Source organism: Saimiri boliviensis, chromosome 8, assembly GCF_048565385.1.
Source record: "Saimiri boliviensis isolate mSaiBol1 chromosome 8, mSaiBol1.pri, whole genome shotgun sequence".
Classification (NCBI taxonomy): domain Eukaryota; kingdom Metazoa; phylum Chordata; class Mammalia; order Primates; family Cebidae; genus Saimiri; species Saimiri boliviensis.
Window position 1 is genome coordinate 37,076,217 of NC_133456.1, and position 17,303 is coordinate 37,093,519.

At 41.8% G+C, this 17,303-nt stretch overlaps 1 protein-coding gene across 1 annotated transcript in view; it reads left to right on the forward strand.

Moving 5' to 3' along the window:
* The window catches only part of DRD3 (dopamine receptor D3), a 48,761-nt gene extending 34,662 nt beyond the window's left edge, over positions 1 to 14,099 (forward strand). The window contains exons 6-8 of the mRNA XM_074403502.1: positions 4,546 to 4,742; positions 11,832 to 12,114; positions 13,903 to 14,099. Of these exons, the coding sequence (XP_074259603.1) occupies positions 4,546 to 4,742; positions 11,832 to 12,114; positions 13,903 to 14,099 (677 nt within the window). The remainder of the gene's footprint in view (positions 1 to 4,545; positions 4,743 to 11,831; positions 12,115 to 13,902) is intronic.
* The last annotated feature ends 3,204 nt before the right edge of the window (positions 14,100 to 17,303 follow it).

Genomic DNA, 17,303 nt, shown 5'->3' on the forward strand with positions numbered 1-17,303 from the left:
GCTCCTAGTCTCAGATGAAAGGTCAATATGAGGCAGGGTCTTGGGTCAGAGAGTTCCTGGCCAGGATTGCCTTAACTTCCAGCAGAGGCCCAACAGTCTAGGCAAATATCACATCGTCAACAGACCCTGATGCAGAGCATGGTGTGCTGGTGCTAAAGGAAACTCTGAAGATCCCTGAATGAGCAGCCCAATCTTTTCATTGCATAGATAAAATTAGTATTTAAATTCCTGCCAAATCAGAAAGCCATTGTGTTATTTTTAAAAATCTAAATTGAATAAGCAAAGAATGAATAAGCTGGTGATAAGGGTTCAAGAAACCTTTAAGGGAGGAGAAACTTCAAGTTAAGAAAACTCTGTCAGCTGGCTTGATTTTCCTTTGAAAGAGGGAAATGGAGGAGGGCTATTTATTTGATTTCATCAATAGAACATCTCACCTAGTTTTCAGAGCACTGGAGCTAGGTTAGGGGAGGGGGAGCTTGGTTGCACAAAAAGTTGAAAGAATAATAGAAGCACAAAGTTAAAGGAATAATAGGCTCATCCTAAAATCAAATTCATTGGCACCACATGTCTCTGGAATCAAGTCGAGGTCAAATCTGTCAGTGAGTTTGAAGTTCATGAATCTTTCAAGTAAACCTGCTCTGAGCCAAGCTGTTCACATCATTGTGGGGCTCAGTTTTCCAAGACAGCCCGCAAAAGCCTCTTAGATGCCTTCATCTTTTTCACCCAGCACAGTGTTTACACATAGTAGGTACTCCATAAAAGTTTGTTGAATGAGTAAATAGATGACTCCTCATCATCATCCTTTCTTCCTGAAATGTTGACATTAGTCGGGAGAAGCATCTCTAATCTCAGAGGAACAGTAACTTCCCCTCCCCCGGGACAGGCCTTCTCCATTATCCTCTGGTCAGTGAGTATGCATGTGTTTATATAAAATGCTCATTTCTACATTTTGCTCATTTTCATTTATTATTTTTGCATTTGCTCAATAACTATTGTGCTGACAAAACAATACTCTTGCAGTTAAATCATCAAAGCAAGGGACCTCATCTTATGGGGAAGTGCCAGCTTCTGAGGAGGGCCTTACTGTCTTCCTCACCTCTTTGATACTCAGCAGAGAAGATTTCAGAACTGCGGCTGTGTGGTGCATCACTCTGCCCTACCAACAGGACACACACACCCAGGGCCAGGCCTGCTGGGGGCTGGGCCAGGCCCCACTCATTGGCCACCCACCTCCAGTGTCACTCTGCCTGCGGTGGGGACATTCTGGAAGAGGCTGCAATGCTTGATCTAAGGAAGGGAAGCAGTTTACTTAGGGGCGGAAGGAAGGGATGGCAGTGCAGATTCTGTGATTATATGTGAAAGCCTTCATTGACTAGGAACCCTGAAATAGCTATATGCCCTCTCAACTCTTTCAATATTTTTAATGGAGAAATAAATGCTTGCACATAAAACAGTCATAAGGTATCATGAGATACATACATATTTATATGTAAGTCTCCCTTCTAGCCCAGATTACTAAATTCTCCCATCCTCCCCAGAAACAAACATTAACATTATTGCAAGATAATGTTTGCAACAAGTGTACATGTCATACACGTATATGTGTATGTACATGTATGTGTATTCATTTTTACACAAAGAGAAGCATATCATACCCCCTTCTGACCCTCGCTTTTAAAAGAGGTAGCTCATATATAAAATTTAGAGGTCAGCCTCCCAGAACCCAGAGGGGTAGAAAAAGGTAGAAAATTAGGTAAAAGGACCAACAGGGAATACCCAGGACACCAAGGATGGCAACAAGATGGGGAGTGCCACCCCTCTGGCCTCTTCTCACACACGTGACATGCCTCCTGATCATGGGCAGGATTTAAAACCATAGTCAGACGCTGACAACAGAACTGACTTCAAAGAAGGGGCAGATCACTGCCAACATGGCTCCCTAGAGACTCCGAAAGGCCACCCTCTGCCACTCCTCCCTCTCCCCAACTCCGTCACCCCCGAATACCAGAAGATGCCAATTTGGTGAACTATGCCAAGCCTTATGAGCCATTTCCTAAGAGATGATGACACAGGCTTCAGTGAGACAACATGAAATTTGTCTGAATTTTACCCCCCTTCAGAGAATTAGAGAATTTAGGAGTAGCTTGTAAAGATTCTAGTGGCAAAGTTGTCATTAAAATGCATCACTGACCACTTTTTTCATTTTCGTTATTAGCTACTATTCTCTTCCTTCTCTCACAAATATTGTTTCCTGTAAGTTTCTCTCCAAATGATACCCTCCCTTTTCAGGTCAAAAAGCTCATGGGAGAGAAATAATAAATAGTAATCATAAATAAATATTAATAATAGCTACCATTTATTCTCATTAATTCTCACAACTGCTATATAATACTTCTATCCTTTTTCTTTACAGGTAAGAAAACTGAGGCTTCACATATTTAAGAAAAGCTCCCAAGATCACACAGTTAATAAATAGTAGACCTGAATCTCACACTTAGGGCTGTCTGCCTTTCACCTCCCCCAGAAGACCAAGAAGCAGAATAACGGGCTTACATGGCCACTGCCCTCTCCCCACCAGCTCACACCTGAGGCTTCATCTTCCAAAGCCAGATTTGGGGTTGGATAATCCCCAACGCTTTATGAAGATTGGCCAGGTGTACCAACAGTTGTTGCTGACAGTGCTGGATGAAGCACAAATGTTCCACATCACAATAGTAAAGGGGGATGGGAAGTTAAAATTACAGAAAGAACATTGGCTTGGGGATAAAACTGGCTGCAGGAACATATTTTTCAAGTGCAGCCTTGGACTACTTACTGAACCTCTCTGAGCTTTAGTCTGCTCATCTGAGAAGAGAGACGGTAATGGCACCTGCCTCATATAATGTTGCCATAATTATTAGGTAGGATAAAGTGTACAAAACTCTTGGCTCATTGCCTGGCAGATATTGGTTTGCTTTTCTTTTCTTTTTCAAGATGGGGCAAGTTTCAGACCCTATCTTGGGCCTCGGAGGAATCTCAAAATCTGCTTAGGCAAAGCCACAGGGACCTCCCAAGGAGAAGTGGCAGGAACACTTCAGGACATAAAGCACATTCTAAGCACTTCTAAATGCACATTCTTCATGTCACAATATCATTACCCGCCTTTTTCCCATCCCGCTTCTGGCCAGTGCTGGGATTCCCTGAAAAATCAAATTCCTGTCTTACATTCAGCCACCACCTGCCCTCCATTCCAGATTCAGAATTGGAAAACTGGCATTCTCAGCAAACAAGGCTTCTTCCTTTGATTGCATTCCAACAATTCTCAAATGCCTCCACACCAGCAGGCCCTTTTCTGGGGGCTGTATCCCTTCTGGGAGCCTCTGCCCTGTTGCCCTATAATGCTCTCTCCAGCCTCCCAGGTTGCATGCATCTGTGTGACACTTAGGACATCCTATGAAAGGGATCATCTGTCTATCTAGACTGTTTGCTCCCTTGAGAGCAGACATGGTGTCTCATTCATCATTGCAGCCTCCAGTGTGTGGTATATGATTGTTGGTATATTTTCTTTTTCTTTCTTTCTTTCTCTCTCTCTCTCTCTCTCTCTCTCTCTCTCTCTCTCTCCTTTCCTTCTTTCTTTCTTTCTTCTTTCTTTCTTGAGACGAGTCTCTTTCTGATGCCCAGCCTGGAGTCCAGTGGCACGATCTTGGCTCACTGCAACCTCTATCTTCTGAAGTGATTCTCCTGCCTCAGTCTCTCAAGTAGCTGGGACCACAGGCATGTGCCACCACGCATGGCTAATTTTTTTTTTTTTTTTTTTTTTTTTTTTTTTGAGACAGAGTTTTGCTCTAGTTACCCAGGCTGGAGTGCAATGGCGCGATCTCGGCTCACCGCAACCTCCGCCTCCCAGGTTCAGGCAATTCTCCTGCCTCAGCCTCCTGAGTAGCTGGGATTACAGGCACGCGCCACCATGCCCAGCTAATGTTTTTTTGTATTTTTAGTAGAGACGGGGTTTCACCATGTTGACCAGGATGGTCTCGATCTCTTGACCTCGTGATCCACCCGCCTCAGCCTCCCAAAGTGCTGGAATTACAGGCTTGAGCCACCGCGCCCGGCTAATTTTTGTATTTTTAATAGAGACGGGGTTTCAACATGTTGGCCAGGATGGTCTTGACCTCCTGACCTCATGATCCACGCACCTTGGCCTCCCAAAGTACTGGGATTACAGGCGTGAGCCACCACACCTGGGTGGTCTGTAATTTTTTTAAGGTGTAATAAGACCAGGACTTAAAAAAAAATGCCCTGTAAAATGTATGCTTTTTAAGGAATAATAGAAGTCACTTTTATTCCAACATGCTATCTTTATTAAAATATTTTCTTTTAAAGCAAACTGTGAGAAACGCAAAGGTGAATTAGATCTTCTACCGTCAAGGACCTGACAGTGTAGGTGTCTGAGACTGCATCCTCCCCACCCACTGTGCACCACACATGACATGGGGCCATGTTTTATGCTCCCTTCTGAGTTCTGATACTTGCTAACTGCTTTGTCTTTCCTCTTCTCATCCACAGGTGACCCCACTGTCTGCTCCATTTCCAACCCAGATTTTGTCATCTACTCTTCAGTGGTGTCCTTCTACCTGCCCTTTGGAGTGACTGTGCTTGTCTATGCCAGAATCTATGTGGTGTTGAAACAAAGGAGACGAAAACGGATCCTCACTCGACAGAACAGTCAGTGCATCAGTGTCAGGCCTGGCTTCCCCCAACAAGTAAGCACCCTGGATGGGGTAGAGGGAAGACAACACCCAATCTGCTGACCTTCCAGCCTTGTGTCCAGCAGTGCGCGATTTTGCCATTTAGCTACATTAGAGACACAAATCTGACACCCATTTTGGAATCTGCTAATACTGGCTGTGCTTTGAAGGTAGGAAATCCAATCTCGAGAGAACACTGACAGTTGTCTCTGGAGCCTACCTTACCTGGCAAGATGATCGGATAGCTCCTGGGCTTGTTCTGCTTCCCTTCAAAGTGCTTCATTTTTCCCAAATGGGGAACAGTTCAGATGTCCCACAGGGTTTGAAGTTTAAGTGCAGCAGTTGGTACCTTGCACTACTGGTGGGTTCCCAGAACTGACTTTGTCCAAACCACTCATCCCAAGAATCACTGGGGCCCAGGGCCGGGTGCGGTGGCTCACGCCTGTAATCCCAGCCCTTTGGGAGGCCAAGGCAGGTGGATCACAAGGTCAAGAGATCGAGACCATCCTGGTCAACACGGTGAAACCCCGTCTCTACTGAAAATACAAAAAATTAGCTGGGCATGGTAGCGCGTGCCTGTAATCCCAGCTACTCAGGAGGCTGAGGCAGGAGAATTGCCTGAACCCAGGAGGCAGAGGTTGCGGTGAGCCAAGATCGGTAACAAGAGTGAAACTCCGTCTCAAAAAAATAAATACATAAAAAAAATAATCACTGGGACCTATCAAAACCTTTTTTCCTTACTGGATCTGCCCCTGTGCCAAGGAACTAACCAGCTGGTGGGATAGGATGCTAATAAAGCATTTTATTGGATCTTTCTATGCTCTGAAAAGAAATGTCATTGCCTCTGCAATGATCTTCCAATTGCTAGGGTTTTAAATTCCACTTACCCTAGTGCCTGGCACATAATAGTTTTCCATGATGTACTTGAAGCATGAATGAATATATACTGATCACTTGAAATCTACTAGGGAAGGGACAGTGGTTAACATTAAACAGCCTCTGCCTTCATGGAGCTTAGAATCTAGACAAGCAAATAAAGCACCACTCCACTAAAAGTTAATGAACAGCCCAGAGCTGAATGGGATGTTTGCCAAATGTGAGGTGAAGACAATTAAGCGCTCAGTTACGAAGTGCTATGGAGGTTATGAAGTGCTATGGAGGTTATATGCTCAGTGATACAGTTTGGCTGTGTCCCCACCCAATTCTCATCTTGAATTGTAGCTCCCACAATTCCCACATGTTATGGGAGGGACCCAGTGGGAGGTAATTGAATGATGGGAGTGTGTCTTTCCTGTGCTGTTCTCATGATAATGAATAAGTCTCATGAGGTCTGATAATTTTATGAGGGAGAGTTTCCCTGCACAAATTTTCTCTTGTCTGCTGCCATGTAAGACATGCCTTTCACCTTCCACCATGATTGTGAGGCCTCCCCAGTCACGTGGAACTCTGAATCCATTAAATCCCTTTTTCTTTATAAATTACCCAGTCTCAGGCATGTCTTTTATAAGCAGCATGAAAACAGACTAATACACTCAGAAAAGGGCTCCATAGACAGAGTAAGGATTGAGTTTCATCTTGAAGGCAGATCCAATTTGAGTGTCTAGGTTACTATTTGATGACCTAGAATCTTTCTCTTTTTTTTTTTTTTTTTTTTTTTTGAGACAGAATCTCACTCTGTCACTCAGACTGGAGTACAGTGGCACAATCTCAGCTTGCTGCAGCTTCTGCCTCCTGGGTTCTAGAGATTGTCATGCCTCAGCCTCCTGAGTAGCTGGGAGTACAGGTGTCCACCAACATACCCAGCTAAATTTTATTAGAGGTGGGGTTTTGACACATTGGCTAGGATGGTCTATAACTCCTGGCCTCAAATGATCTGCCCACCTCAACCTCTCAAACTGCTGGGATTACAGGCTTAAGCCACCGTGCCTTGCCTGATGACATAGATAATCTTTGATGACCTCTTAAGGTCTTTGATGATGTTAAAAGTATGAATGAAGGTCAGATTCTTAAGCTGAAGTCCCAAGGCTCGAGTAAAACAAGACTATTAATCCTCATGAAAGAGGAGATCAAGACCCAAGGCTGAGGATATGAAAATATTACATTCAAATATGATTGTGTCACATGGCTACATATGGCATGGCTTGACCCACAACTGACTGTTCCTCCTTCAACCCACCCTAATCTTCTTGTCTGCAGCTGTACCCCATTCTGCAGTTTTCAGTCAGGGCCCGATTTCCATCAGATGCCACAGGAAAAATGGTAAATGGGCCATGTCTTTGATCACAGAAAAAGAATAAAAGAACTTTTCCCACAACACTGGCTTATCTTGATTCTACGCTCACCCCAGAAGGAAATCTTGCCTTGATTCTCACACATCTATCTTTAAGATAAGGTCTGAAATTCTGCTAATTTAAGCTGCAGACTAGAATTCATCAGATGATATTCAGAAAGCATATGACTATTGGGCTTGACCTTAGTGATTGGAGCCAATGACTTTCCACAATGCCATCCAAGGCCACCTGCATTAGCAGAAACAGACGTCAAGGAAACACACATCGGCAGAGCAAAAACCAGGCAGAGAAAGGAGAATTTCAAGTGCCACATTTACCCCTGAATGTGGGAAAAACCAAGACAATTTCATGGTTACCATGAGCCTCGTTTTTCCAGTTCAAGCCAGCCCTCCCTCACCCAGCTAGCAGAGTGCAGAATGGAGTCTGGAGGCGTTAAATATAAGAACAGTATTCCTTTCTATGAATTCCACATTAGAAATAAAACTTCAAAAATTTGTAATAATAGAGGTCTGAGCTTTGTTCAATCTTAGTATAGTTAACCACTTTTTACCCAGGCCTGCTGTAGCAAATAGAGATAAGTTCTTTAAATGATAATAGCTATGCAGTTCAAACTTCCCTGTGGCTGATCCAAGGTCTGAGGAGGCTTCAAGGTCAAAAGGGGGAAAAATATTGAACACAAGAGAGAGAGCAGAGATTCAAGAGACTGGCATTTCCAGCAGCGTGAAGAATTAGATTCTGTTCTGCCATCTGGGAGTGGAGGGCTCTGCTAGCCAGACCCACAGGAGTACAGTGTTTCCTCATGTCAGTCATGGAAGTAGCGATGAGGGTTTGCAGACAGAGCTGAAAAGTACACTCACCAATGTATAATCTTGGAAAAATCATTTTTCTCCTCTAGGACTGAATTTCCGTATCTGTACAATGAAAACAGGGTATACTAGATCAATGTTTTCAAATCTGAGATTTTTTTTGAGACAGAGTCTCACTCTGTTCCCCAGGCTGGAGTACAGTGGTGTGATCACAGCTCACTGTAGCCTTGAACTCTTGGGCTCAAGCAATCCTCTCATCTCATCCACTACACCTAGCTAAATATGAGATTTCATAGGCAATCCCAATCATTTGTTTCCTATCTCCTAGTTTTAGAAATAATGTATTACAATCAAATATTGTCACTCTAAGAAGATCAGTAGGTCCCAGTTTAATTATAAATTTAATCTTGGTTGTAAATAAAACAAAATATGCTAATTTTAATTATTAGAAAATTCCATCAAAATAAAAGCCAAGACATTTTAATATATATTCTCTTAACTTGAAGTCATGTTAAGTGAAATAAGCCAGACATAGAAAGACAAATACCACATGTTCTCACTCAAATATGGGAGCTTAAAAAGTGGGTATTGTGAAAATAGAGAGTAGATTCATGGTAACCAGAGGCTAGGAAGGAGATGGGGAGGGGGCAAGGAAGAGAGGTAGACTCATAGGTACAAATATACAAGGAAAAAATTCTAGCATCTAATTGTACAGTAGGGTAACTATACTTAACAGCAGTTTATTGTGTATTTCAGAATGCCTAGAAGAAAAGATTTGAAATGTTCCCAACACAAAGAAATGATCATTATTTGAAGTGATGACTAGCCTGATGATAATTTCACGTTGTGTGCATGCATTGAAATATTGCATTTACCCCATAAATATGTACTATTATTATATATGAATTTAAAATCTTAAAGAAAGAATGTGTATTATTCCAGAATTCCTAAGAATGCCTCTGTGGAGCACAGTTTTTTAAAAAACCCTAGGCCAAGTATGGTGGCTCATCCTTGTAATCCCAGCACTATGGGAGGCTGAGCTGGGCAGGTCACTTGAGGTCAGGAGTTTGAGATCAGCCTGGCCAAAATAGTGAAACCCCATCTCTACTAAAAATACAAAAATTAGCTGGACATGGTGGTGGGCATCTGTAATCCCAGCTACTCAGGAGGCTGAGGCAGGAAAATTGCCTGAACCTGGGAGGTGGAGATTGCAATGGGCAGAGATCATGCCACTGCACTGCAGTCTGGGTGACAAGTGAGACTCTTTCAAAAAAAAAAACCTAAATTGGCTGGGTGTGGTGGCTCACACCTGTAATCCCAACCCTTTGGGAGGCCAAGACAGGAGGATCATTTGAGCCCAGGTGTTCAAAACCAGTCTAGCCAACATAGAGAAACATCATCTCTGCTAAAAATAATAAATAAATAAATAAATAAATAAATAAATAAATAACACTAAATCATCCTGAAGACCCCTTGCATTCATTCATTCATTCTGAGTATGTACAATGTGCCACCTCTGTGTGTCTAGAAGACTGCTTCCTTGAATTAAGAAAACTAAAGTGAGGGGTTTTGACTGCTGACACTGACTAACTTATGTAGAAAACAAAGTTACTGGAAAGCTGTCAGGTGGCTCACAGGCTCAATGAGAAGGCTGAAAAACAGCTTCAGAAAGATGCTATTCATGCCTAAGAAATAATCTGGTCTGAAGACCTAGGACACTGGACATTGAATATCACCACTACTAATGGAGTTCTGAAGTCTCCCTGCTTCGCAAGTTCCAGGTATGAATCTGCAGTTGACTGGGCTTGGTGCATGTGCCTGAGCTCTTAGCTGCATGGGGATGGAGGTGTGAAGTGAGTATCTGGCTTTTATGGCATCAGTAATGGGAGTTGGGGAGTTGAGTTTTGCCTCCTGTTCAAGGCTGACACAAGGGTCTGATTCTTCAAACATGAAAAGAAGTTCATGTTAGGGACACACACATCTCCCTCTCCCTACCAGAAAAATTCACATATTTCAGTTTTCCATTCTCAGAAGCTACTCATTCCAAACCCATTTCTCCTTATTTCTTTTCTGTTTTACAAATGAAGCTCAGAGATACTAAATTAACTTGCCTAAAGATACATCTACTAAGTAAGAAAGCTGAGAAGAAAAAATCCTGGGTTTTCTTTTTTTTTTTTTTTTTAACTTTCTATTATGGAAGTTTTCAAAAATGAAAAAGCAGAAAGACAAATATAACAACCGCCATAGTCGCCATCAGGCAGCCTTAGTCGTGATCAACTTGTGGCCAATCTTATTTCATCTATAATCCAACCTACATTCACACATCCCCACTGGATTGCTATGAGGCAAATCCTAAACACCATATTATTTCAACCCAAAATATTTCTACAAGATCCTCTAAAGAATACCAACTGTAACCACAATACCACATCATGCTAAAAAATTAATAATATTTCTCTAATATCATTAAATATCCAATTGATGTTCAGATTTCCCCAATTGTCTTGTAAATTTTATTTACAGTTGGTTTGTTTGAATCAAAATTCAAATAAGGCACATATTTTGCAACTGGTAAGTACTGTCATGTTGTTGTTAAAATTTATTTGTTGAAAAAAATGAGTAATTTGTCTTGTGGAGTTTCCCACACTCCACATTTTGGGGCTCATGTCATAGTGGTGTCATTTAATGTGTTTCTGTGTATCACCTGGTCATTCTAACTCAAAAAGGCCAGACTACAATTCTATGCTACCCTGCTCAAAGGGTTGTTGTGATCATCAAATGTTCTATGTGGTGCGTCCTGATTTATTTATTTAATTGTTTATTTTACTTTAAGTTCTGGGATATATGTGCTGAAAGTGCAGGTTTGTTACACAGGTATACATGTGCCATGGTGGTTTGCTGAACCTATCAACCTATCATCTAGGTTTTAAGCCCCACATGCATTAGGTGTTTGCCCTAATGCTATCCCTCCCCTTGCCCCCAACCCCCTGACAGTCACCAGTGTGTGATGCTCCCCTCCCTGTGTCCATGTGTTCTCATTGTTCAGCTCCCACTTATGAGTGAGAACATGTGGTGTTTGGTTTTCTGTCCTGTATTAGTTTGCTGAGGATGATGGCTTCCAGCTTCATCCATGTCTCTGCAAAGGACATGAACTCATTCTCTTTTATGGCTGCATAGTATTCCATGGTGTATATGTGCCACATTTTCTTTATCCAGTCTATCACTGATGGGCATTTGGGTTGGTTCCAAGTCTTTGCTATTGTACATAGTGCTGCAATAAACATACATGCACATGTATCTTTATAGAATGATTTCTAATTCTCTGGGTATATACCCAGTAATGGGATTGCTGGGTCAAATGGTACTTCTGGTTCTAGATCTTTGAGAAATCACCACCCTGTCTTCCACAATGGTTGAACTAATTTACACTCCCCCCAATAGTGTGAAAGCGTTCCTATTTTTCGGCATCCTCACCAGCAGGATGTTTCTAGTCTGTTGTTTCCAGACTTTTTAATGATCGCCATTCTAACTGGTGTGAGATGGTATCTCATTGTGGTTTGGATTTGCATTTCTCTAATGACCAGTGATGATGAGCTTTTTTTCATATGTTTGTTGGCTGCATAAATGTCTTCTTTTGAGAAATGTCTGTTCATATCCTTCACCTACTTTTTGATGGGCCTGTTTTTTTTCCTTGTAAATTTGTTTAAGTTCCTCGTAGATTCTGGATATTAGACCTTTGTCAGATGGATAGATTGCAAAAATTTTCTCCCATTCTGTAGGTTGCCTGTTCACTCTGATAATATGATGGGTGCTTTTTATTTGTAAAGTCTAAAGCAAATTTTATTTTCCTTAACTTCCCATGGTCCTACCATCCCTCAGATGTTTCCTTAGTAGGTTTCCCACAATTATGTTCCCCTCTTCTTTGAATTCTCTTGCCCTTTCAGGAACATTCAGAAGATAAACAATATTCCCAGAAATGTCAGGATCCCCTCTTGTCGCACCTGCAGACCCTCTCTCCTGACCGGGCACATCTGGAGCTGAAGCGCTATTACAGCATCTGCCAAGACACTGCTTTGGGTGGACCAGGCTTCCAAGAAAGAGGAGAAGAGTTGAAAAGAGAGGAGAGGACTCAAAACTCCCTGAGTCCCACCATAGCGCCCAAGCTCAGCTTAGAGGTTCGAAAACTCAGCAATGGCAGATTGTCAACATCTTTGAAGCTGGGACCCCTGCAACCTCGGGGAGTGCCACTTCGGGAGAAGAAGGCAACCCAGATGGTGGCCATTGTGCTTGGTAAGTTTGAGTTGACTTGCACTGGGTTGGGCTGGGTTAGGTTGTGTTTTAAGTGAAGCTGGCAGAAAGTGCTAAGGTAGCCACATTTGACAGAAATTGGAAATTCAATGACAGTAATATTTATCAAATGTTTACAGTATAATTGAAAAGTATTTGTGTAGAAATACTAACTCTGGTGGAAATTCAAAAGACCTAGGCTGAAATTTATGAAGCTGAACAAGTCATTTAACTAAGCTGTATTTTGCTGTCCACTATATGGAGCTATAACACATAAATCAAACAACAAATAAGATATTGATTCAATAAAACTATCTGGTACATATTAGATATTTAATAAATTCTGAATTATTTTTAAATATTACATGATAAAGATAGGAATGCAAAGCACTATTGTGATATGGTATGATAAAATCTAGATTATTTTAAATACAAAGTAAAAAAGACTAAAAAGAAATCACCAAGATACCAAAAGTGATTAGCTTTAAGTGGTGGGTGCTTATTCCTTTTTTTCCCTACTTCTCTGTATTTACCAAGCTTTCCATAATGCATACAATCAAAGATGTTTGGTTTTTGGGTTTTTTTTTTTTTGTTTTGGTTTTGTTTTGAGACGCGGTCTGACTCCATTGCCTAGGCTCAAGTGCAGTAGCACAATCATAGCTCACCACAGCCTTGAACTCCTGGGCTCAAGCAATCCTCCTGCCCGAGCCTCCCAAGTAGCTAGAACTATAGCTGTGTGCCTCCAAGGCCAGCTAATTCTTAAATTTTTATTTGTTTTTTGTAGTGACAGGGTCTCATTATGTTGCCCAAGCTGGTCTCAAACTCATGGCATCAAGCAATCCTCCCATCTCAGCCTCCCAAAGCACTGGCATTATAGGCGTGAGCCACCACACCGTGCCAGAATCTGGGCTAATTTTTATAGTAATAAAATATAAACTTTGTTTATTTATTAATTTTTTGAGACAGAGTCTCATTCTGTCACTCAGGCTGAAGGGCAATGGCATGATCTCAGCTCACTGCAACCTCTGCCTCCCAGGTTCAAGCAATTCTCTTACTTTAGCAGCCTCTCAAGTAGCTGGGATTACAGGCATGCACCACCACGCCCAGCTAATTTTTGTCTTTTTAGTAGAGACAGGGTTTCACCATATTGGTCAGGCTGGTCTTGAACTCCTGACCTCAGGTGACCCACCCACCTTGGCCTCCCAAAGTGCTGGAATTACAGGCATGAGCCACCATGATCAGCGTAAACTTTATTTAAATAAAGAAATTAAAAATTAATAAATTATAGGTATGCTGTAGAGTTAGTGAAAGCAGTTCATCCTGCTCAGTGTCACTGACAATCCCAACTCTCTCCTATATCAGGGACTTTACTAGAATTCCTAGCTGTAATCTCCTCAGTGGCAGGAACTGTGTCAGTGCCATCTTTAAGGTCTTCATCCCTATCAGTGCCTAGGATCATGTCTTGCTTGGGTTGACATTAAATAAATGTCTGAATTGAATTGAAAAAGAAAATACAGATTAGTAAAGAACTACCTAGCGACCACACTAGAAAACTGATTTAGTAACAAAGGCCAAAGTGAATCAAAGACATTAGCATGCAGTTTTCTCACCTAAAAAAGTCTGGCTAATCACACCTACTTCCTAAGGTTGTTATTAAAAAAAAGTAAGCGTGTATGTAAAACTTCCAGCTTAGTGGCTGGCATTAAGTAGACAACTGTGAGTCGTTCTCATGTTATAACAAAAGGCGTAAGCAAATCCCTTACCCAGTTTCTCTCTTCTTTGGCAACTTAGGGGCCTTCATTGTCTGCTGGCTGCCCTTCTTTTTGACCCATATTCTCAATACCCACTGCCAGACATGCCACGTGTCCCCAGAGCTTTACAGTGCCACGACATGGCTGGGCTATGTGAATAGCGCCCTCAACCCCGTGATCTATACCACCTTCAATATCGAGTTCCGGAAAGCCTTCCTCAAGATCCTGTCTTGCTGAGGAAGCAGAGGAGGGAACACTCCTTGTACCTATGTCTGGCTGCCAGGCTGTTGGCCCACTCAGAAAGACTGTGCAGTGTCCTCCGGCCTGTGGTAGGAAGAAGATTCCTGGAACCAGGATGTCCCTGCTTGTCAGGTATAACCAAATGTGTCCTCCAAAACAGAACATTTTACCTCCCCAGCTAAAATCTGACTTCATTCTGACAATCTTCAAATGACTGGGGAGCCCCCAGTGATAAGCAATAATTCAGAAAGAAGCTGATAAATCATGGCTCACACAAAATTGTCGTTGAAGGCATGATTCATTACACTAAAGGAAAAATGAACAGATCTCATCATTCTCAACTTGCAGGGATCCTTGAAACCAGCCAGTAAACCACATAGAACAGCCAGTCTGTCTTCCTTCAAACCTCTAATTAACTGTCAGGCTAACCTTGTACTTTCACGGGCCCATTCCTCTTGGTCATTTCTTTCCTTCACTGTACCTGGAAATAGGAATGGCAAGGCCAGTGCGTCTACCTCTGCAGAATCTGATGGGCTACATTCAGTGAGGTGAATTTCTCACCCCAAGAGAAACACTGTCCCACATTGGGACGGGGACTTCATTTCAAACTTTGCTACCCTTGTATTTTAGCTTTAGCTGAGAAGACATTTTGATTCCATTCCTTTACTGTCTGAAGGCAATCTCAGACTCTCAATTTCCAGAGCCATTCAAGATGGGGATATTATTTGAAGACGGAATGACACATCCCATTGTAGTTTCACTGTTGAACCTCATGGTTCAGAACATTCCTTAGATATGTGTTTCATATCACTACCAAATTTTCCTACCCAGAGCATCTTCATTTCTCCTTAACAGGGACCCCACATAGTGGACCACATCATGACATCTTGGGCAGCAGTGGACCACATACACAACGGTGGTCTCACAAGATAATAACGGAGCTGAAGAATTCCTATCGCTTAACGTCATAGTTGTTGCAACATCATAGCTCAGTGCATTACTTACATGTTTGTGGTGATGCTGGTATAAACAAAATTATGCTGCCAGTCATATAAAAGCATACAATTGTGTACATTACATAATACTTAATATTAATAATAATAAATGACTGTGTTACTGGTTTATGTATTTACTATACTAAACTTTTCACCATTATTTTAGAGTGTACTTCTACTTATTTTTAAAAAGTTAATTATAAAACAGCCTCAGGCAGGTCCTTCAGGAGGTATTCCAGAAGAAGGCACTGTTACAGGAGATGACAGTTCCCTGTGTGTTATTGCCCCTGAAGACCTAGTGGGACAAGGTGTGGAGGCGGGAGACAGGGACATTGATGATTCTGACCCTGTTTAGGACTAAGCTAATGTGTGTGTTTATGTCTTAATTTTTAACAAAGTAGTTTGAAAAGCAAAAATAATTTTAAAAATAGAAAACATACATAGCGTAAGTATATAAGGAAAGAAAATATTCTTGTCCAGCTATCCAGTGTGTTTTGTGTTTTAAGCTAAGTGTTATTACAAAAGAGTCAAAAACATCAAAAAAACTTTTTAAGTTTATAAGGTAAAAAGGGGGAAGTAAACCACGATTAATTTATCATTGAAGAAAGAAAAAAATTTTAATAAATTTAGTGTAGCCCGAGAGTACTGTGTTGATAAAGTCATATCCCAGGCCTTCCCCTCCACGCACCCCTCCACCCACTGACTCACCCAGTCTTATAGCTCAACTCAGCTGCCAGTCTGCAAGCTCCATTTCTGATGAGCCCTATATAAGTGCACCATTTTTTGTCTTTTATATAGTATTTTTACTCTATCTTTTCTACGTAAGTTATATAAATACTTCCCATTGTGTTGCAATTGCCTAGGTGCACTTAGGCTGTGTGGTCTAGTCTATTGCTCCTAGGCTACAAACCCAGACAGCATGTAACTGTACTGAATATAGTAGGCAATTGTGACACAGTTACTTGGGCTATATGATCTAGGTTTGTGTAAGTTCATTCTATGATGTTTATACAACAATGAGATCACCTAATGATTCATTTCTCAGAACGTATCCCTGTAGTTAACAACGCGTGACTGTGTTTTCAGACGCTGACACTCACTAAGTAGTATGTGCAGAGTGCACAAAGACTTTTCCAAGGATTCCAAGGCCTCCCTTCCCCCACTTATATTCCTCTTACCCTTAAATATATAAGGAAATACATACACTCCCCGTGAGTTGGTTACCTGTTACTCCTAAATGCTTTTAATGTCAGCAATTTATTTTTTTCCAAGACGGAGTTTTGCTCTTACTGCCCAGGCTGGAGTGCAATGGCGCAATCTCGGCTCACTGCAACCTCCACCTCCTGGGTTCAAGCAATTCTCCTGCCTCAGCCTCCCAAGTAGCTGGGATTACAGGCACCCACCACCACACTCAGCTAATTTTTTTTGTATTTTTAGTGGAGACAGGGTTTCATCATGTTGGCCAGGCTGGTCTTGAACTCCTGACTTCATGTGACCTACCTGTCTTGGCCTCCCAAAGTGCTGGGATTACGGGTTTGAGCCACCGTGCCCAGCCCATGCCACCATTTAAAAAATTTCTATAATAATATATGTATTATTACTCCTATAATAATGTTTATATTGTAACTTGGTGGGAAAATTCTGTCTGCCCATTAATTCTCGTATCTTGTTCCACCAGTTCATCCAGGTTTATGGTGCAAGCTGAGCTGAGCCTGGAGACAATAAAAATCTGCAAAAGTAAAAACAGATGATTTCCAGGTTTTTCCATGCTAAATGAACAGAAAATGGATGAGATGGTGGAGTAAAATATCATAGAATTCCATGTCAAAACCAGAGTCCTAAAGGCAGAAACATAAACAACAGACTGGGCATAGTGGTTTATGCCTGTAACCCCAGCACTTCAGGAGGCCAAGGCAGGAGCATTGTTTGAGCCTAGGAGTTTGAGACCAGCCTGGACGAGATGGCAAGATGCAATCTCTAGCAAAAAAAAAAAAAAATTAGCTGGACATGGTGGCATCCACCTGTGGTCCTAGCTACTTGGAAGGCTGAGGCAGGAGGCTTGAATCTAGTAGATCAAGGCTACCGTGACCCATGATTGCACAACTGTACTCTGGCCTGAACAACGGAGTAAGATCTGTCTCAAAAAAAAAGAACAACATCAGTATTAGCATATTTGTGAGGAAGAATAATAATAAACCTCCTGTAT